Source organism: Bactrocera neohumeralis, unplaced genomic scaffold (genome assembly GCF_024586455.1).
Source record: "Bactrocera neohumeralis isolate Rockhampton unplaced genomic scaffold, APGP_CSIRO_Bneo_wtdbg2-racon-allhic-juicebox.fasta_v2 cluster09, whole genome shotgun sequence".
Lineage (NCBI taxonomy): Eukaryota > Metazoa > Arthropoda > Insecta > Diptera > Tephritidae > Bactrocera > Bactrocera neohumeralis.
The window spans coordinates 1707772-1720359 of record NW_026089622.1 but is presented as its reverse complement, the minus strand read 5'-3'; the positions used below and the strand labels follow the sequence as shown (position 1 = coordinate 1720359).

Genomic DNA, 12588 nt, shown 5'->3' with positions numbered 1-12588 from the left:
TGGTTCTATGATTGTTTTGCGAGATTTCAATTTACCGTGTCTATCAAGGAAATCTATTGATGACTACATCATTCCCGGTAGTACTCGCTTATATATTATTACGAGTTTTTAGATGAAATGTCGGAATTGGGTCTTAATCAAATTAATTTAAGTTCAAACAAGTTTGATAAGTTCATAGATCTGGTTTACGTTGATAATGCTTTAATATTCTCTGTTGTCCGATGTTATTCTTTGGTTCTGCCAGAGGACTCATATCATCCCACTTTGGAAATAAATATCTAAATCACGGCCAACTTAGTTCATATCAACACCTTTGTTCTTGGTTCAACTTTGCCAAAGCTAATTTTAAGAAGATGAATTATAAATTTTCTAAAGTAACTTGGTCTGATTACAGTGGCAATATTGAATTGAGTGCCTCCCATTTTAATGAAACCATTTTAAATTTATTTGAAAAATATGTTCCGAAACGTGTTGTTACTCAAAGAATGAGTTCTAATTTATGGTTTTCGAGAGATGTAAATTAAAACCTAGAAAGTTTCGTGCTATTAAACTTATACCATGTTCAGACCGACACTTAATCACACGATTTCGGCTGTTGAATGGATTATCCCACTAATCTTAAAAATTTATCAAGATTTCGCCATACAAAAATGACAGTTCCAAATCACTTCATTGAAATGATTTGAAACTGATCCACGCTAAATCTCTCTGTGCGACTCTGATTTTGCGCAATCTACTTGTCAGCACTGGAAATCTTTACATTATCACAGCTGATGCTGAATGCTGAATGTAAACGAACAAGATAAAGAAGACAAAAAAATAAAACTCAAAATTGCCGTTGATTACAAATCAAATTACAAAGTAAAAAAAATATGGAAAAAACTCAAAAAAAGAAACGAGTTATATGGAGTGAGGCTGCCGAATCCGACTTAATCGAGGTGTGGCAACAAAAAATGCCAGAGCTGCGATCAACGCGGAAAAATAACCACATATACGAGGAAATGTCCTGTACGATGCTTTTGGCTGGACACGAATATACGTCCAGTGAGATTAAAATTAAATTGCACAATTTTACCAACAAATACAGGTGAGTAATATATTATGAGGTCAACATATAAATTAAATATTTTGTTTTTATTTTTAGACAAGAAAAGCAGAAAATGGCCCATCAGGTGGCTCACCTAGTCGGTGGAAATATTATGAGGCGGTCCACCAAGCAGTATGTAGGTGGTTTCAAAAGTTTTTGTTCCGCCGAACTTGTAGAGGATAGCATTGTGGGTAAGTTTTAAGCGCATTGGAGTAGATTCCAATATTCATAATAAAATGAAAAACGGTTATGGAATGTTTCCTTACACTTTTATTTGTTTCTTCTATTTTCAGTTGACATGGAACCAATTTACATTGAGGACGATGCAGAAGGACAGCCGCCGCTCCCAAGCCCAAGCGATGGACCTTCTACGTCGCGTGGATTCAAAAGAAGTGAGGGATGCTTTCATCGACTTCCTTCGTCGCCAAAAATAAATTTAAAATTTTGTTTTTAAGTTTTAGTTTAAGAAAATGGAAAATGAATTTAAATATGTGAATGAAAATGAAAATATATATGTAATATATAAAATATGTATATATATAAATGAATACGAAAATGAAATATAAATATAAATATGTAAGTGAATACGAAAATATATATGTAACATATATAAAATATAGAAATATCTGTTTTTTTTTTTGTACTGGAATTGAATTATGAGATATGTAAGTATGGATCGGTTGAGTTTTATAATATTTCAAAGTTGAATGTAATAACTCACCGAAATACGAAACGAACGCTTGTTTTATTTCCTCTGCTCTTGGGTTGACATTTCCACAAATGTTAGAGACGTCTTCTGGCAACTGCCGAGATTCGTTTTCGATTTGTTGTGCTGCAATCCACTTTTCATTAATTTTATCATTTTCCTCATTTAAAAAGTTGTGCAAAACGCAGCATGCTTTAATGACGATTTTCGTGTTGGCCATGTGGTTATCCAAGCCTTTTCCAATCCGTCTGAACCTTCCCTTTAAATGACCGAAAGCATTCTCCACTACTCTTCGGCATTTCGATAGTATATAGTTGAATTTTTTTTTATCCAAAGGTTGGTTTACACAAAATGGGTACAGTTTCATCAAATGTTCATCAAATTTGGACGCAGAGTCGCCCAACAAAACGACTGGAACATTAACTGACGATATTTGTTTACTCATGTCTTTAAATATAGTAGATTGTGCCAACTCGCTTTTTAAAGATGATCTCTCAAATATTGAAGAGTCATTACAACGGCCTGGACTACCAACGTTGATGTATATAAAGCGACATCTATAACATTAAAGAAATACATTAGGTGTTTAAACGAGCTTCATGAAAAAACTTACCTTGCATCTACTAAAGCCAAAAGAACTGTGGAATACCAGCCTTTGTAATTGTAGTAGTCAACAGCATCTTCTGCAGCTGGGGGAACTTCTATATGACAACCATCTAAAACTTAAAAATATATAAAAACTCAAATGTGAAAAATTTAACTTATTACCTATAGCTCCTAACACTTGAGGGAAACCCAATGACTCAAAACCATTTAAATACTCGCGCAATTGAATTTCGTTCATTGGGAATTTCTTCAAATACGAAGGCCACAAACAACGCCAGACTTCATGACAGAAATCAATTAGAATGGAGCAGACAGTGCTTTTACCAATTCCGAACATATTTCCAATTGTTCGGTATTCTGCTGAAGAGCCAAGAGCATATAAAGCAATAGCAATGCGGTAGTTAGTGTTTTTCTTCTCCAAACCTTTCAACATATTGCACAATTTAATAAAAGAATTGCGCTTCATTCGGAAGTTGTTTTTAAAAAACGCATCTGAATGAACCTGGCAGTTGACTTCCCAAAACATTTGGCCACGAGTCTGAATTATATACACATTATAATTAAACGAAGTTATAATACCAATATTTATATATGTACTTGCCTTTATCCAAATAGACCTTGTTGAATTTGCTCCATATAGACTACACATTTTTAGTGCTACGTGTTCATACAGCAAATGTTTCATTGCTAAGCGGTTAAAATCAAACAATTCCCAAATTATTTCCATTGAGCGGAAATAATTTAGAAAAAAGAAGACAATTTTTATAACAAGGTACGACATTACAATGTTTTCCTTTAATAAAGACTTTGATGTTTATGGCTGAATGTCAAAAACATCTGATTTATAAATCACTAACGGCAGTAAGAACACTGTTGGGTTATGAAATGCTTAAATGTAATCTAATCTTTTAAATTTTCGGTCTGAACATGGTATTAAAAAAAAACTGGTTTAATTGTTGATTATTCAAAATATTCTAAATTGCGTCGACAATTTGCTGAAATTAACAAAATATGTTACAATAATTATATAAACAAAGTAAAAAATAATATTATACGTAATCCAAAAATGTTCTATAGTTTCGTCAACTCCAAGACCAACATTTCTAATTTTCCGTTCGCAATGAAGTATAAGTCTACTATGTCCAGTGAAAATCACACAATTTCTAATATATTTTCTGAATTCTTTAGGTCCAATTTCTCTCCAAAATCTCCGAAAAAAAATGTTCCGTGTCAGCTCAAGTTATCAATCATTTAATTATGGCCCAGTTATGATTCCTTCATGTTTTCTTAAACAATGTGCCAAATACATACGTATACTAGGGTGGGTAGATTCCGGACTTTTTTCGATTCGGGATTTCTAATAGTGCGGAAAAGTTGCCTTAGTACTTCCTGATTCCAATGCAACTTTTTGTTTTGAGATCGGATTGCATCTTCAACCCCAACTCCGGCCTTGAAATTTCGGAAATTCGCCTAAAATCGTGAAATTGTCTACCTAATCTGTGTCAAATTTATTGATAAAATCAGATTTTGTTCTAAACTTTGGCACTTGTTGCCTAGATTTCAGTGTAGAGCGTATAAAACGAGCACGAGATTGGGGGCCAATAACTTTAGAAGATGCCTCTGTCACCAGTTTGACGGTTCTCTCGACTGCCACGGTGTGAGAGGGGAATTCACTAAATTTCCATACCTCTGCAGTGTCTCCCGACAGCCCTTTCATGAGTTCTTCGTTAGAAACTAAACAAAGAACTGGTGGGGCAGTCAAGGTAATAGTCTTCCAGTTAATCATATCGTAATAATTATTAGCTTTGAAATTCAGCTTTGGCACTTTATTAAATCTAACCCTTCCATTACAGTGTCAGACTCTGCTTCTCTGGCTGCCAGAAGACGGTCAAGAGCCAACTTTCTGACTTCTATCCGTTCGTCAGTCATCATACTAAGGAGAATGTTTTCTAGAAGAGCAAAGAAAGCATTCTGTTGAATGGATGAATCGACAACCTTGCGCAGTTTAGCAGGTAAGTATCTCGACCTTTGAATTGCAGCATAGAGATGGCGCGAGCCATCTTTGATTGAACTGTTGAATCTTATTGAGAACCACAAAGGTGAGTAAACTGTAAGTATGTACTTGACCAAAATCTTTATTTCCTTTGTTGGTTTGTCAGTAGAAATGTATAATCTCAGAATTCTATTTGCACAGGTGAGCCAGCGAGATTTGCGCATGTTACCTGGATGCATCGACGCTAAATCTGAGGAACATTGACCGGAAATAACAGCTTCTGATATTTTATAGAGATAAACTTGGTCTGTGCTAAGTTGGGTCGGATTAATAACCTCAGAAGGTAATTGGCAGGATGGAAAACTTTCAAATTTGACAACAGGCAACTTCTCACAATCAAGGAGCAGTTTACCTATGTCGCCAGAGAATGTATTTGGACTCTTTGAGACACCATCTATGTGTTCGAAAAGAGCACGAAACGGAAGTTCGTTGAAATGTAGAAGACAAACAATCCACTGTAATGGCCTACCTTTTCTTTCTTCTAGTTTCCGCATGATTCCACCTTTCTAACCTGTGTTCGTGTTGGTGCCATCAGCACCGACAACTTCTAGATGTTCCACATCAACTGAATTGTCTTGTAAATGTTGCCATATAGCTTGCGTCTCATCCTCAGCTGACCCGAAAGGAGAGGTGACGTGGCCAAAGTAATGACAACCAGGTTCCGCTATAAGAGAAATATGTTCCTCTTTGACAGTTTCGCGGTAGTACTTTTCATCTCCGCTGACTTGTGCAAGTTTATTGTCTTTCGGGCGTCAAAATACAGCCCATATACAGAGTCAATGCTTTCGGTGTTTTGGAGCTTAACTCCAACACTTTTTTTTGCCCGACTAATCTTGCATTTGTCAGTGCCAAAGCTCGCCTGATCCTCTGTGTGTGTTCTAATACTAGTGTGTTTTGTTTGATTTTAGAGGATGGAAGAGAAAATTCATCATCACCATCGTTTTTGAAAGAATCCATGTGCGACGCACCTACATTGTTGTCGTCTGTATGAGAGTCTGGCTGATCTGAATGGTGTTGAATGACGTTTTGAAGGCTTTTCTTTACGTTCATTTTTCTTTGTAATCTTTTTTTGTTTCAGGTAGATCAACACTCCTAATGCGACCAATTCTTCTGGTTCTCTGGTCCAAGAGAAATGGTTGTTCATTGATAGGAACTTTCCTTTCCTTTAAACAAGTGCAAGAAGAAAAATAAATGCATTTACAAGCAGCGATGTCAAATAATTTTCCGGCAGAAGAGACAAAGTCGTCTCTTTTAGAGCTCAAACCTATTGGGTTCCTTAAAAACATTTGTTTAAGAGTCAGAAATTTCTTATGGTATGTGAGCATTTGTACAACTCTGGTGTGTGAAACTATCAGAATAGATGACTTTTTGAAAGTATTTTCAACCTTTTTTGCAACTATTTCTGTAACCTCTTTACTCCTAGGTTCATAGTTGTCGCCTCGGAGTCGCCCTATAAGAAATCTTTCAAACTGATAACACAAAAGAACATCCTGGTAAGTATGTAACTGGGACTCAGAGAGATTGTACGGATATATGCCAAACACAGGACATTTCAGTAATAGCACTTGGTGAAATCAACGACAAGAGTGAAGGAACTCGATGAAAAAATATTTATGTGGAGACCAGTCCGAACGTGTCGTATGGCGCAGGGAAATGAATGTAAGTGATAGAACCGGCGAAATCACCGACAATAGTGTAGGAACTCGATGAAAAAATGTTTGTGTGGAGATCTATCCGAACGTGTCCTTTGGCGTAGGTGAATGAATTTGAGTGATATCGGCGAAATCAACGTCAAGAAGTGTGGCCGCAAGCCGATTTTCACCTTGCGCTGTGGCGCGCCGCATTTTCGCTCGTATCTCGGGAACGGTTCGTCCTACGGCCATCATCACATATACCATTTCGGTAGCAAATGACGTGACAAATAACTTTTGTTTTATACATTTTGCCATGAGATGCGTATTTCAGGCGCTAGGTAGACAATTTCACGATTTTAGGCGAATTTCCGAAATTTCAAGGCCGGAGTTGGGGCGCACTATTAGAAATCCCGAATTGAAAAAAGTCCGGAATCGACCCACCCTAATGTATACCAACCCTTAACAAAACTATTTAATTCATCTCTTAAGCAAGGCTTATTTCCATCTATGTACGTATATGGAAGATGTCATTTATAATTCCTTTGCATAAGAGTGAATTTGGGTCATCCATTGAAAACTATAGGGGATTAGCAAAGTTGTCAGCAATACCTGAACTTTTTAAAGCAATTGTAACAGGGAAATAACTTTCTGGATTTCTCCACTAATTTCTTCTCAGCGCTGCACGGTTTTTTAAAGGGAAATCTACAGTGACTAATTCGCTAGAGGTGATACAAACATGTGGTATCAACGGGCTTTAGGGAGAATAAGCATACTCATGTTATATACACAAATTTTAGTAAAGCTTTTGATAAAGTAAACCATTCAATTCTTTTGAATAAACTTTATCTGCTTAATTTTTAACCAATATTTCTGAAATGGGTTGCTTCTTATCTTAGTAATAGAATTCAACAAGTTATATTTAACGATAGCCATAAGGACCAAGATGGCTCCAATTCTGTTCTTGTTATTCGTCATCTGTTATTAAGTATTCAAGAGTTTTATTATATGCCGACGATGAAAAACTTTCTAAATCATATAGTTTAAATAGTGAAAGATGTCAGTTGCAAACAGACTTAAACAACATAGTATCTTGGTGTGTTAGAAATGATATGCCATTGAACCTTAAAACATGTAAAACGATGCATTTTTTACGTAGATCTGTAGACCCTACTTCATACGTAATACAAAACTTTAGCTTGGTGCAAGTTTTGTGGATCCCAAACTCAATTTTATTCTTCATGAATCTGCCACGGATTGAAAGATAAAGGTGCTTTTTTTTAGTTTCGTTAAACGTTGGTCAAAAGAATTTAGAGATCCGCTTAAGAAATTTCTTTTTGGTGAGGCCTATATTAGAGTATGCTTCTGTGGTTTGGAACCCTATTTATCAAGTCCATTCTCCCTACATTCCCTAGTCGTAGGGAAATGCTTGTAAAACTCATGAATAGGTCAGTCTGCAGTACATGTACTTATCTTATATGATCAGAGAACATATATCATAGGAAGGTTCACCGCGCGGAGAGCGTAAAAAATATTTTTGGCTAACAAAATGCGATGAGCGTGTTTCACCACAGCAAGATCAGAAGGAGAAATTTTAACAGCTGAGCATTCAAAGAAAATTAGCTGAGAAATATACATTGCCATTACAGACGTATGTTGGCCTTTCGCTTATATTTTTATACGTTTACATGCAATCGTATTAATTGTTATGAATATCATTTTGCGAATTTTTCTGAATTCGTTCAAAATTGATAACATTATCATTAAATTATGCTATTTTCAAAGTAATATTTGTAGGTAATGTACAAATAAGAAATACTTTTTAAATATTTCATATGTTTGATAATATGTTATAAATTCACAAATATGTTTGTGGATATGTTATAATTTGTTATGATTTATGACATATGTACTATCATAAAAACTTAATATTTTACAAGAATATTGTCTGCAAATTACATTTCTTCATTTAAATTTTCATACGCAACTACATATTAGCACATAGTTTCATACATATGTAAGTACAATTCAAATTCAAATCGTGATCATTTATCAGTAAAAAGTGTGAGCGCACTGCTCTATATGTAGTACATACATATGCATATGAGTGCGACATTGCCGAACAAATAATGTATACACAAACCAACATACAAATATGCGTACGCATGTAAATATGTCACCCACAAAAACTACTAACATTGCTTTACAAAACCAACAATCGTTTGAAATAGCATCATACATATGTACTTATATGCGTACACATGTAAATACATATGTGCGTATGACATTCCCACACAAATAATGCATGCACAACATACATACTTATATGCGTTCACATGTAGATACATATGTCATTCGCAAAAATTACAAATATTGTTCTACAAAAACAACAATCGTTTCCAGTAGCATCAGCAGCGTCACAAAATAATAAGGCAGCCAAATAGTCGATGCCCAAATTTGTAGAAAAACACACAACAAAAACATTTTCCTTCTTGAACGCAAGCGTACTTTCAACAGGCAAACTCGCTCGCTCTCCCCGAGCATGACTTTGCCTACAAGCGTCTTTTCGCGACGATGGCAAAAGCTAAAAATCATAAATTTAACAATTCCTGATATTTATATGAGAAGGAAAAAGTGACAACCCCGCAAATATACATAAGTATTCAAATGTATTATAATAAAATTGACAACATAGTTTATTTGTCGATTTTCAAGTCAAGAAATTTTTCAAAGAAAATATTCAATATTCCTCTTATTTATGTGTACAGTCAATCCCGGTTAAGTAGTACTCCATTTAAAAGCCAATCCCTCTTAATTGCCCGTATGTTGCTGCATCTCAAGTTTTGTTTTTTTTTGTTTTAAATATCATAGAAATTATTGTTTTAAGTACGACTCGTTTACATATCCGCACTCGGTTATGTGCCATATTATATTTTTATTTTTAACAAACCACAAAAATCTGTATCTTTGAATGTGGCACATAACCGGGATTGACTCTATTTGTTAAGGAATGAAAAAATATTGTTACGCGGCTTGCAAAAATCTGCGTCGATATGTATGCAAGCTCAGAAACATACATACATATTTACGCTGGTTTGTTGTACAAGCTGTTACAGCGGCAAGGGAAGCAGTGGCAATTGGCGATCGTTCGTTTGTGTTTTCGGCACAGCTCGAATTTTCTACCAACAACACAATGTAGTGATGCTTTGTCGCCGCGCCAGCCTCTCGCCACATTGATTCTTTGACATGAAAGCAAAAAATATGAGCTTCGCCATTGTTTGTCCGCGTCAACGGAAATTTCGCATAAAGCATTGAATGTACATATTTACATACATTTGTTGCATGTAGACCAGTGGTCGGCATTTCTTAGCCCAATTGTGCAAACTAACTTCACACGTACGCTTACGCTCTATCGTTCGGTCGTTGTCGAGCAAGCTGCGAATTAACATCACGGAAGACTATAGCGCAAAACCAAATATGCCCTGCGAGAAATATGCGAGCAATTTATGATTCTAAATGCCTTTGGTGCCATGCAATGCCTTTTATGTTCCAAGTCATTTAAAGATAATAGGGAATATATCCTGAAAAGACATTTTGTTAATTTTCATTATACTATTAACTATTTATAAAATTTGCTTAATTTTAATTCCAATTTCTCACTGGGCTACTTTTTTTCGTGCTCACCAACACAGTGACAGATCCTCTCATGCCGACCACTGATGTAGACAAATTTACAAACATGCGTATGGTTCTTTTATATTTGTTTACATGCACTTATAAATATATGTATATGGGCAAATGTGCGACCGCTTGGTCTTTTAACACGAAAAGTTTAATGACCAAAGCAAATATTTATTTAAGTATATGAATACATACATAAGTATGTACATATGTATATGTGTGTTGTACCAAACCTAAGTATATAAAATGCATAATCAGGTAGTAATGCAAATCTTATTGAATTATTGAATTATATATTTGCAAAGATTTTATGGAATTCATCATAAAATAGCTCAATTTTAAAATATATCGGGTGATTTTTTAAGAGCTTGATAACTTTTTTAAAAAAAAAAAACGCATAAAATTTGCAAAATCTGATCGGTTCTTTATTTGAAACGTTAGATTGGTTCATGACATTTACTTTTTGAAGATAATTTCATTTAAATGTTGACCGCGGCTGCGTCTTAGGTGGTCCATTCGGAAAGTCCAATTTTGGGCAACTTTTCGAGCATTTCGGCCGGAATAGCCCGAATTTCTTCGGAAATGTTGTCTTCCAAAGCTGGAATAGTTGCTGGCTTATTTCTGTAGACTTTAGACTTGACGTAGCCCCACAAAAAATAGTCTAAAGGCGTTAAATCGCATGATCTTGGTGGCCAACTTACGGGTCCATTTCTTGAGATGAATTGTTCTCCGAAGTTTTCCCTCAAAATGGCCATAGAATCGCGAGCTGTGTGGCATGTAGCGCCATCTTGTTGAAACCACATGTCAACCAAGTTCAGTTCTTCCATTTTTGGCAATAAAAAGTTTGTTAGCATCGAACGATAGCGATCGCCATTCACCGTAACGTTGCGTCCAACAGCATCTTTGAAAAAATACGGTCCAATGATTCCACCAGCGTACAAACCACACCAAACAGTGCATTTTTCGGGATGCATGGGCAGTTGGCCACCAAGATCATGCGATTTAACGCCTTTAGACTATTTTTTGTGGGGCTACGTCAAGTCTAAAGTCTACAGAAATAAGCCAGCATTTCCGAAGAAATTCGGGCTATTCCGGCCGAAATGCTCGAAAAAAGTTGCCCAAAATTGACTTTCCGAATGGACCACCTAAGACGCAGCCGCGGTCAACATTTAAATGAAATTATCTTCAAAAAGTAAATGTCATGAACCAATCTAACGTTTCAAATAAAGAACCGATGAGATTTGCAAATTTTATGCGTTTTTTTTTTTAAAAAAGTTATCAAGCTCTTAAAAAATCACCCGATATATGTACATTAGGGTGATTCAAAAATTTTTTTTTTTTTTTTTTTTCAATTGGTACTCGCAAAAATAGGTTCCTAGACACCTCTAAGAAAGCCTCTCCAAATATGAGTTTTTAATTGTAACGGGAAGGTCCTCCGCCTAACGGTTTTCTATTTTTTCTTATTATCAGATAGAAAATTTTATATCTCGCTTCCAACTACTTGAAAAAATATCTTGTTATTTAGGTTTTGTAGAAAATTGAATGCTCTAAAATATGGTCTCTCATAATTTTTTCGTAAACCCAACCGTTTAAAAGATATTAACGGTTGAAATTTGACTATTTTTGGAAAAATTCTTTATTTCTTATTAATTTTATAACTCAATGAAAAAAAATTATTATGAATGATAAAACACATAGTTTTGTAGGAAATTTACTGCTCTATAAAAATGGTCTACTATGATTTTTCGATTAAGTTAAGCGTTTACGAGATATTCATCGTCAAACATCAATGCATATTAAGGTGGATCAAAAAAAAAATTTTTTTTTCGTTTGATACTCTGAAAAATAGGTTCCTAGACACCTCTAAGAATACCTCTCCAAAAATCTATTCATAATAATTTTTTTTTATTGAGTTATAAAATTAATAAGAAATAAAAAATTTTCTCAAAAATAATCAAACTTTAACTGTCAATATCTTTTAAACGGTTGGGTTTACGAAAAAATCATAAGAGACCATTATTTAGAGCATTTAATTTCCTACAAAACCTAATTAACAAGATATTTTTTCAAGTAGTTGGAAGCGAGATATAAATTTTTCTATCTGATAATAAGAAAAAATAGAAAACCGTTAGGCGGAGGACCTTCCCGTTACAATTAAAAACTCATATTTGGAGAGGCTTTCTTAGAGGTGTCTAGGAACCTATTTTTGCGAGTACCAATTGAAAAAAAAAAAAAAAAAAATTTGAATCACCCTAATGTACATACTTAAGTACTTTCATAACAAATATATGTACGTATGGAACAGAGAACGGCTTCCGTTGAGCGCAACATGAACATTTTTGCGATCAATACCCGAACTATCAGCACATTCGGCTCAAGCGCTCAAAATGGCATTCGTGAATGTTTTCGCCACTGAGCCTATGAGCAAACTCAATGGGTATGAGCAAACTCAACGCATATGAATAAACGCACTGTGCTTGAATAAAAGCGCCGTCTCCTTAAGCGATTTGCAGCACTTACATACATACATATGTATGTTTAAATTTGAAGAATTTTTTGGCAAATATTTTAAAATATTGTTACAGGATTGGCAGTATATATGTAAATCCATTCCAAATAGTGCCATCCTCTTTAATAATTTCAGATAATATATTCCAAACATGGCTCCTTCCCTTATGTCGGGCTGACAATGTGTAGGCGTTTGTACGTATTTTTTCTAAAATATCTTCTTGCTCCATATCGACGGGATGACAAATACATACTAAAATATAAGTTGTGTACCAAATTCTTAGTGCAATGCATGTGACACATAACCTGATCGCGA

General features: G+C 35.0%; 1 protein-coding gene across 1 annotated transcript; it reads right to left on the bottom strand.

Annotated features, from left to right (window-relative positions):
- Nucleotides 1-1272: 1272 nt before the first annotated feature.
- Nucleotides 1273-3325, bottom strand: LOC126763897 (uncharacterized). The gene is made up of 4 exons (XM_050481662.1): nucleotides 2562-3325; nucleotides 2407-2509; nucleotides 1809-2350; nucleotides 1273-1503 (listed from the first exon to the last, which is right to left on the bottom strand). The coding sequence occupies exons 1-4, from the start codon at nucleotides 3178-3180 to the stop codon at nucleotides 1493-1495; spliced, it is 1275 nt and encodes a 424-aa protein (XP_050337619.1). The 5' UTR covers nucleotides 3181-3325; the 3' UTR covers nucleotides 1273-1492.
- Between the last annotated feature and the right edge of the window lie 9263 nt (nucleotides 3326-12588).

Bases quoted from the DNA above. Each gene is read 5' to 3' on its own strand.
- LOC126763897 (XM_050481662.1), bottom strand. From the start codon at position 3,180: ATGTCGTACCTTGTTATAAAAATTGTCTTCTTTTTTCTAAATTATTTC. The intron at 2,510-2,561 runs GTAATAAGTTAA...TTTAAGTTTTAG, and splicing joins TCAAGTGTTAGGAGCTATAG to ATGGTTGTCATATAGAAGTT. The intron at 2,351-2,406 runs GTAAGTTTTTTC...TTAATGTTATAG, and splicing joins TTGGCTTTAGTAGATGCAAG to ATGTCGCTTTATATACATCA.